We start from the raw sequence: 9,549 nt of genomic DNA, 5'->3' as shown, positions 1-9,549 counted from the left end.
GAGGAATGGGGCTCCAGCAGGAGGAAAATCCTCATGGAGGACCACAGAGCAGTGGGAAGCAGCAGGTCCTGGCACAGGGACAAGAATCCATCACCCCGGGAATGATCCACCAGGAAAAAAGCAGAGGATGTGGGAATTACCAGGAACAGCTCTTTTTATCCCAGCTGGAATCTTAGGTTGGCACCGGATGTTTTCCCTCGGGATTTGGGCACCATCCTGCAAGAGCTCCCAGAGCCACAATGAAGTTTTCCAGGGAAAAGGCAGGATCAGCTTGGCAGATCCCACCTGCACACCTTTTCCAGAGGCACAGGGTTGGGATCATCCCACAATAACCGGGATCAGCCCATCCCAGGAACTGTGCTTGACCAGCTGTGGCCACCTCCAACTTCCACGGATTCAATCCCACTGCTCCTCCAACTTCCATGGACTCAATCCCACTGCTCCTCCTCCAACTTCCGTGGACTCAATCCCACTGCTCCTCCTCCAACTTCCATGGACTCAATCCCATTGCTCCTCCTCCCACTCCTGCAGGACAAGTGGCAACTTTTTCCCTTTTTCCACATGGAATTGTTTTATTAGGAAAAGATCCATTAACAATAAGCCCTCCCCAGAGGAGGAGCTGCTGGAGGGTCGGGAAATTCCAGAAGCAAAGCAAATCCCACCTTTAACTCAGCTGGATGCAGAGAGCAGCCAACAATTCCCGAGCCCCACAGCCCCTTCCCACAGGAATTCCAGGGCTGGCCACGGATATTCCCAAATAGGAGTCTCTGCACAGGAACAGGAGCACCAATCCCTGGGAAATGGTCCTGCTTTTCCAAGGGCTGTTGGCATCTCCCTCCTTTCCCAGCAAGTCTGGATTGGCCTTTCCAGCCCCAGCCTGGAGTTTTCCCATTTTTCCTTGCTCCGAGTCCTGGCTGTGAAGTTCCAGCCAAGGGGTGGTGGGGGGGGGGGTGTCTGTCCTGCTCCCATCAACCCCCTGTGATCCCAGAAAGTTTTCCATGGAAGCTCCTCAGCAGCCAGGCACGGCGGAATTCTCCTCCAGGCATGGCGGAATTCAGGAAATTCGGGAAAAGGGATGAGCAGTCCCAAACAGGGAGTTCTACCTGGGGACACGGGGTCGGCGTGAGGCGGATCCGGAGCCCATTCCCAACGGATTCTCCTCAGTCGGAGTCGCTTCCCTCCTGCTTCGCTGATCCCACAGCCGACGCCAGCTCCTCCTCCTGCCCTTTTAAGCGCTCTCCTGCCGGGAAAAACACCATGGAGATGGGATGGACGGCTTGGATTGGGAGCGACCCAGTGAAGGACCCCGAAACCCTTCCCTCAGCACCATCCAAGCGCCCCCAGAGGTTCTTTGGGAAGCTCCTTGGGATCAACAGCTTCCCAGATCCTTTTGGGAAGGGATCAAGCCCCACCAATCCCTCCCTGGCCCAACGAGCTCCCAGCAAGGATCATGGAATCCCTCTGGAATAAACCACCCCATTCCCGCGGCTCCGGAACGCACGGATCAGCTCCGCAATGGCTCTCTGGGTCCTCTTCTCCAGCTTTTCCAGCTTCTTGGACACATCCCGCTTCAAATCCCTGGGAAGGAGAGCGACAAGGTCAGGATGATTCCACAGCCAGGCAGGGCCTGCCTTTCCCAGGGGAAATTCCTTCTCTTTCCCAAGTGCCAGCGGCTCCAAAACCAACCCCATCCCTCGGCAATGAATCCCAAAGGAATCAGCAGGCAAACGGAATTGGGTCCACTTCCACAGCCAGGCTGGCTTTCCAACTCCATGGAATCATGGAATGCTTGGGGTTGCAAAGGACCTTAAAGATTCCAACATTCCACGGGATTTTCCTGCCATTTTTAACCCTCAGCTCGGGTTTTCCTGGATATTTCCGGCACACAACCCCCCGCTGATTCCAACAGCCTTTTCCCGGGAGCAGCATTCCACAGGCACTCACCAGTCGGGTTTCCTGGGAGCCAAGTTTGCCAGATCCTAGGGAAGGAGAGGAGACATCCAGTGAGAGCCGAAGGCAACATTCCAGCCTGGACACGGCACGGAGCGACTCCGGATTTCCAGCTCTGGATTCCCAGCTCTGGAATTCCAGCTCCACGTTTACCTACCACCTCATCGATGATGGGCTCCGGCTTGGCAGCCTCCAGCTGCTCCTTCACCGTGTCCTCCACTAGATGGGGAAACAGGATCGGGATACAGGGAATTCCATCAGATACAGGGAATTCCATCAGCGCTCCAGGCTCGGCTCCCAAAAGCTTCCCCAAAACCCCATTCCCACAGCTTTCCCTAAAAACATGACGCCCACACGTAAGTAAATCCCTTCGGTATCCAAACCCTTCTGCAGACTCCTCAAAATTATCTGGGAATGATGGAAATCCCACAAGCAGCAGCGGCAGCTGGAATCTGGGTCGTATAAGGTCTCTTCTCCCTACAGCTGCAGGAACCGGCTGCTCCAGATGTCTGGAATATGGCTCTTCCTGACTCATGTCCAGGCCTGGGACATTTGGAGGGCTCAAGCTCCAGCCCACGCCTGCAGAAAGGTCTGGAGGTATCAGGGATAATGGGAAAACATTCCTGGAAAAAGCCACCCACGGAAGGGCTGCGGCACCAGGGAGCACATCCCACTCCAGCACCCGGATTTCATGGAATCACAGAACCATTTGGGTCGGAAAAGCCTTTTGGATCACAGAACCCAAACATTCCCAGCACTGCCAAGGCCAGCACTGACCGTGTCCCCAGGTGCCACCTCCACAGGGATTTCAATCCCACCAGGAATAGGGATTCCACCACCGCTGGACAACTGGAATTCTCCCAATATCCAAGCTGGTCATTCCCTCTCATCCCGTCCCTGTTCCCTGGAGCAGATCCCGATTCCCCTCCTGTCAGGGAGTTGTGCAGAGCCAGAAGATCCCCCTGGAGCCTCCTTTTCTCCAGGATAACATTCCCAGCTCCCTTGGGAATTCTCCAGCCCCTTCCCAGCTCCTTTCCTTTCCCTGGACACGCTCCAGCCTTTCCATGTCTTTCCTGTCATGTGGAAGTTTTAAACTCCTACAAAACCACAAGGAAAGGGCAGTGCTGGAATTCCCAGCCATTCCCAGCCCTCCCTTTTTATTCAGGGCATTTTTCAAGGGATTTATTCCAGGAGAACTCCAAATCTCAAGGATCAAGGGAACTCTTTCACTTCCTCCCCAGGAGATTATGAAAGTTCCAGGTGAGGAAATTCCAGCCCCAACGCCCTCAAATCCGGCCTAAGATTTCCTTCAAGATAAATCCAACAAAACAGCCGGAATTTCCGGAAGGATCCTCCAGGGAGGCTCCTCCGAGGATGAATCCTTGGATTTGGGCCTGGGAGTGCTCCCAGCGCTCTCGTGCAATGCTGGGTGTGAGGGTGACAGGATCAGATATTCCAAGCCCTCCAGGCTCCATGGACACCTCATCTCAGTGGATCTCCCACCTCAGGAAGAGCCCGGAGCTTCCCAAGGCCTCCTTTCCCTTCCCACATTCCCACATTCCCGCTGCTCCCACCTGAGGCCGGTTTGCCCGGGGGCAGCTTCCTCTTCTTCAGCTCCTCATCCTCGGGATCGTAATTCCGCAGCTTAATCTCCCTGGGAAAAGCGGGAAGAGTGAGAAAAGCCTGGGATGCCCCAGTGGGCACTTGGGAAAAAGGGGCATGTTGGAATCAGGAGCCAGAGGCAGCTGAAATCATGGAACCATGGAATCGCTGAGGTTGGAAAAGCCTCCGAGATCTTCAAATCCAACCACTGAGATCCAGCCAAGGCCACCACGGATCCACTTCCACGGCTTTCAAATCCCACCAGGAATGGGGACTCCCGCTCCCCATTCCATGGGGAATATTCCCAATATCCAACCTGAACCTCCCCCGGCACAGCTCGAGGCCGTTCCCTCCCATCCCATCCCTGTTCCCTGGGAGGAGAACCCAACACCCACCCGGCACCGACCTTTTGGGGCTAAAAACTGGGATACTCCGCATGGAAACCCCAGAGGAGATCCAAAATCATGGAAAAAATTCTTTAGGGTTTTGGAAAGACAGGGAAGAAAGGATTATTTAGGATATGAGGTGGTTATCCAAGCATTCTGGAAGTGCTAAAATCAGGGAGCACATCCAGGTTCTGGAATAAGTGGATGGTGGAGCTGAGGGAATGAGGAACCCAAACATCACCTGGAAGTTTTTCCGTGTTTTCATCTCCTCCAGGAGAGCTCAGGAGTCGGGATTGAGCCACAATTCCATGATATTCCCAAATAATTTGGGTTTCAATGGGACACTCTCACTCCCACGAGTGATTCCTCACTGGAGCGAAACCCTGCAAGCCTCCAGAGGAATTCCCAAAGCCACAATCCTGGAAAATCCAGCTCGCAGGAGCTCATCGCACCTCCAGCTGCCTCCAGGACACTCCAGAGGCAGCGGGATCCATGGATCAGCTCAGCCCACAGGGATAATGAAGGAGGTGAAGCTCATCAAGCACCAAGGATGGAATTAACCGGGATAAACGCTCCAAGAGAAGCTGAGGAGGAGAAGCTTGGGAAGCAAAGGTCCAGGTTTTTACGGGAAGCACCAAAAATCCAACCTTGGAAGTCACCGGAGCACAGGTGGAAAATCCAACCGTTCCCACTCCATCCCATTCCCGCTCCAGCACGGGAATCTCCTGGCCAAGATCCAACCCACTCCATGGGAGTGGTGGGAACAGTGGGACGTGTTCCAGGACCTCGCTGAGGTAAATCATGGAATTAGAGAATGGAAGCGACCCTTGGGATCAGGATCGTGGGCAGGGACACCTCCCACTGTCCCAGGCTGCTCCCAGCCCCAATGTCCAGCCTGGCCTTGGGCACTGCCAGGGATCCAGGGGCAGCCCCAGCTGCTCTGGGCACCCTGTGCCAGGGCCTCCCCACCCTCCCAGCCAGCAATTCCCAATTCCCAATCTCCCATCCAGCCCTGCCCTCTGGCACTGGGAAGCCATTCCCTGTGTCCTGTCCCTCCAGGCCTTGTCCCCAGTCCACCTGCAGCTCTCCTGGAGCCACTTTGGGCACTGCAAGGGGCTCGGAGCTCTCCCTGTGTCCTTCCCTTCTCCAGGGGAACATTCCCAGCTCTCCCAGCCTGGCTCCAGAGCAGAGGGGCTCCAGCCCTGGGAGCAGCTCCGTGGGATCCTCTGGATTCACTCCAGCAGGTGCTGAAGATCCCAGGACAAGGTGCCACCGTCATTCCCGGATTCCTCACGCAAGGCACCAAAGCAGAGATCCAGGAGAATCCGCCCTGAGGAAAAGCTCTTCCCTGGAAAAGCTGCTCCCGAGCCCATCCTGTTCCTGGAGCGGCTCCAGAAGGAAGGAATCCCCAAAAATCCCCACCTCTCCCCACACCAGGAGCCCCCAAACTGGCTGGGCTGGTTGGTTTTCCAGGATGTGCTCTTTGCTGGAGCAAGGACTGGGAGACACATCCAGGAGAGCCGGAGAAGATCCCAAATCCATCAGGAGAGAGGCCGTCGCTTCCCACAGGGTTTTCCCAGGCACCTGAGCCTTTCCAGGTGGACACTGGGATCTTCAACATCCATGAATAAAACTGGGACAGAGCCCACATTCCATGTGGAGCGTAGGATCCTGCTGGAGCTGGATATTCCAAAGCATTCCCACCCCGACCATGCCAGGAATACCAACACTGGAACAAGGACAAACCCCATCCATGTTCTTCTGTGGCTCCTCCTGGTTGGGATGGATCCAATCCCATCTTCCACCCCTGAGGTTCAACCAAAGGGAGCCCTGGAGGCACCTTGGGAGCACCTGGATGGCCACGGGATAATAGCCGGGATAGCTGCTGGAATTCCTGGGATCAGATCCACAATTTCATCACGGAGCCGGCACAAGGATTGGGACCAGAAAGATGCTCCAGCCCTGCTCACATTCCCAGAAATTCTCCCTCAGGAAGGGCAGCTGGAGGTCTGAGCACCTAAAAAATCCATGCCCAGAACACCATGAGGTGGATGAATTCCCAGGAATGGCTCCTGGAAAAAAGTGGAGCCAAGGGGTGGAAGGAGCAGGATTTCACCACTGGAGCTCATCCCCATCCCAGGAATGAGGAGAGGGAAAATCCAGGATCATCCCCAGCCTCCCCAGGAGGGTCCAGCCAGGCTTGGGATCACAGGAAGCTCCATGGATCCTTCTCTAGGGATGGATCAGCTCCATGCAGAGGGAAAATCCACAGCGTCCTCCAGCTCCAGAGGGGGAGGAAAGCCCAAAAACATGGATAAGAACCTTCAGGATGGAGGCAGCTCGGGAATTTTCCCAGTCTGGATCCCGGTGGCCAGATCCCAGGGGGATTCAGCTTCCAAGTGGATTCAGCCACCTCAATCCCTGACTTCCCTTTTCCAGCTTGGAGCAAAGTGTGGCAGCTCCCAGCCTTGCCTTTTCCCATTCCCACCCCTCCTCCCGCTCCTGGCGCGGCCTGAGCACATTCCCGATGGGAAGAGAAGCCTGGGGATGCTCCATGTCCGTGTCCAAGCGGGAACAGATCCCGGGAAGCGTCAATCAAACCCTCCCCATGTCCCGAGCTCAGCTCCGGCCGCCTCACAAAAAGGGCGGGAAAAAAGGGCGGGAAAAAAAGGGCGGGAAAATCCTCAGGGAGTTTTTCCCATTCTTTTCCTTGTCCTAAACCCCTTCCCCGAGATTTCCACGCTCCGGGATGAAGGGCATCACGTCCTGGATGCTCCTGGCAAGCCCAGCCCCCTCTGGAGCAGATTCCCGGAGGGATTTTGAGGCAGGGATTAACAAACAAAAGCGCTCTGGACCTGCCAGGCGACATTCCAGAGGCAGGAATTCCTGAGGGAGATCGGGTTTCCCAAGGCCCGCTCCTCCCCCAGTCCAGGGAGCTGTAACTTCCAAGGGTAACTCCATGTCCAACGGCAGAGCTCGGTGGGGATTTGCTTTTCCCGAAGTTGGAAAATCGAGGATTATTTTTATCCCATCCCTCTCCAAGCTTTTCCTTGGATTTTCAGTTTCCCTTTTCCCACCTTTGTTGGCACAAGGAGCCCAGTTCCAAGGCTCAGCACTGCGGGATGGGAATTCCAGGCTCCAGCAGGTCCCTGATTCCCAAATTCAGTGTTTTTCCCCATGGGAATGAGGCGGAAAGGCCAAAATCCTCCCACACCCTTTTCCTGGGAAAGGCGGAGCAGCGGCTCCGCTTCCTGCTCCACACAGAAATCCAAATAATCCAAGTTCTCCACAGTTCCAGAGAGAATTCCCAGAGCGTGGATCAGGGATCAGAGCTGGAATTCCTGGGAGAGGAGCAGGGCTCGCAGGGCTTTGTTCCTGCCCTGGGAATTTGCAGGAAAATGAGGAAGGAAAAATGGGATGGGGAGGTTGGAGTGGAGTGGGAACAAAGCAGGAAGTGGCCAAAAAATGTGGGAGCAGGGAGGGAAAAATGCTGGGAAAGCCAGAGCCGAGGGGATCTGTCCTTCCTGCAGCCCGTGGAACAGAAAAGTTGGGAATCTCCATCCCTGGAAGTGCCTGAGGCAAGGTTGGATGGGAATTGGAGCAGCCTGGGATAGCGGGAGCTGTCCCTGCCCACGGAACGGGATCATCCTGAAGGTCCTTCCCCGCCCAAACCATTCCAGGATTCCATGGAATGCCTTCCACCAGGGAACTTTTCCCTGCTCCAGCTTTCCTGGCAGCGCTGGGATGCCACGGAGCAGGTGGGGTTGGAATCTCCTGGGGATTCCCAAGCTGGAAAAATGAGCAGAGGGAACACACGGAGAAGGGGCTGGAGAATCCCAGAATTCCAGAATGGATTGTTTGGAAGGGACTTCAGGATCATCCCATTCCATGGGCAGGGACACCTCCCACTATCCCAGGCTGCTCCAAGATCCAGCCTGGCCTTGGACACTGCCAGGGATGGAATTTGACGGGATTTCCCCATGTCCCGAGTGGCTGAGAGGGAATTCCCCCAATCCATCAATAAGCAGAGGGAAAAGCAGGAAAGAATCCCTGGAAAACTGCCGGTGCCTCGGCAGGGACCTCCAGCTCCTTCCTCCCGGAGTTTTCCCTCTCCGGCCATTCCTGAGGGGGCAGAACTTGGAAGCAGCTGGGAATACGGAGCCTGCAGAGAATCCTCAGGATCACAGGAAGCTTCCAAGCCAATCCATTCAGGAATTCCACACCCGGAAGCAGCCAGCAGTGAAAATCCCAGGATTTTGCTCCACAAACCAGAGGATTGTTCCCTGAAGCACTGCATTCCCTATCCCACAGGATTCATTCCACCTGGAAAATCCAGCCCAGCGCCCGTTTAGCTGGAAGTGGTTTGGAGGGAAAGGAGATTCTGGGCACCAGGATCATTCATTTCCCAAATCCAGGTGGAATCCCAGCAGATAATCCCAGTTTCCCTTTTCCATAGGGAGATTCCTGAAAAATCCAAATCCAAGAGGAAATCGAGGGATGGGCTCTTCCAGATCCAATTCCCACGGGAAAAAAACCAGACATTCCACAAGAAAAGCAAAAGGAAATCAAAAGTTGGGCATCATCCGGGCCAAATTTGGGATTCAAACCTTCCCACGGAGCAGATTCTGCTGGAATTTGCCTTGGGAAATTCCCTCTGGATTCCGACCAAACAGGCTGTGGTGGGAAAGGTGGACAAAGAGGAAAATCCATCGGGAAGCAAAGTTTTCCCCCCAAAAAGCTGCTTCCCAAAGGATTCCATGAATTTGAGGATGAAGCCGGAATGGGATTTCCCACTCCACACTTTCCTCTCCACCTGCAACTTCCTTGGATTTTCCAGGAAATCATCCCGAGGCAGGGGAGGGATTTTGGCCGGATCTGCCACTGGATGAACGAAAATCCATGGAAAAACCCATTTCCCAGTGCTGCTGAACAGCGGGAGTGGAACACCGGGAATGAAACACCGGGAATGCCACGAAGGCCCTCGGATCCCTCCAGGCAATCCCAGCAGCAATTCCCAGGATAACATCAGTCCCAAAGCAGGATTTTTTGGGGATTTGGAGGATGAATTCCTCACTCCAGCTGGGAGCAGCCGTGCCTGGATCCGCAGGGGTGGGAAAACCAACCCAGATTCCGTCGCCTCTGGAATCTGAGAGCTCCTGATCCATTCATTATTCAGGAGCTTCCCGAGATCCCGAGCTCCGGTTTCATCTCCGGAGCCTTTTCCGGCACAAATTCCAACCACGGAAAGTTCCCTCTCCCAAGGAATTTGGTGCTTCTAGCCCCAAATCCCTGTGGGTTCTTCTCCACCAGGGATGGGCTTTTTCCAAGGAGTCATTCCCAAAAAACAGCGAGGATTTTCCACTGGTTCCTGGTTCTTTTTCCCGTGGAAAAGGTTTTTAGGGATAAAACCATGGGAAAAGGTCCCATTCCACCTTTTCCACCCAAAATGTTACCCCATGATCCCCAAAAAAAGCCCTGATGGGATTTTCCCAGGAGGAAAACACCTCTGGAATCAGCTGGATCTGCCAGGAGCCTCAGCTGGGATTGTGCTCCCGTTTTCCAGGGAAAACAGCCACGGGAATCCATGGAAAAATACCAATCCCCACTCCAT

At 54.8% G+C, this 9,549-nt stretch overlaps 1 protein-coding gene across 1 annotated transcript in view; it reads right to left on the bottom strand.

The window, feature by feature from the left end:
- Positions 1 to 541: 541 nt before the first annotated feature.
- Positions 542 to 9,549, bottom strand: part of CCDC12 (coiled-coil domain containing 12) — a 12,100-nt gene continuing 3,092 nt past the window's right edge. Inside the window, exons 3-7 of the mRNA XM_017746767.1 lie at positions 3,525 to 3,604; positions 2,108 to 2,169; positions 1,945 to 1,979; positions 1,502 to 1,578; positions 542 to 1,240 (exon numbers count right to left, since the gene is read on the bottom strand). Coding sequence (XP_017602256.1) covers positions 1,161 to 1,240; positions 1,502 to 1,578; positions 1,945 to 1,979; positions 2,108 to 2,169; positions 3,525 to 3,604 — 334 coding nt within the window. The 3' untranslated portion in view covers positions 542 to 1,160. The remainder of the gene's footprint in view (positions 1,241 to 1,501; positions 1,579 to 1,944; positions 1,980 to 2,107; positions 2,170 to 3,524; positions 3,605 to 9,549) is intronic.

The sequence above is a fragment of the Corvus brachyrhynchos genome, unplaced genomic scaffold (assembly GCF_000691975.1).
Source record: "Corvus brachyrhynchos isolate BGI_N302 unplaced genomic scaffold, ASM69197v1 scaffold18, whole genome shotgun sequence".
Taxonomy (NCBI): Eukaryota; Metazoa; Chordata; class Aves; order Passeriformes; family Corvidae; genus Corvus; species Corvus brachyrhynchos.
Note: the sequence above shows the minus strand (reverse complement) of the source record. Positions and strands in the feature narration are given on the sequence as shown.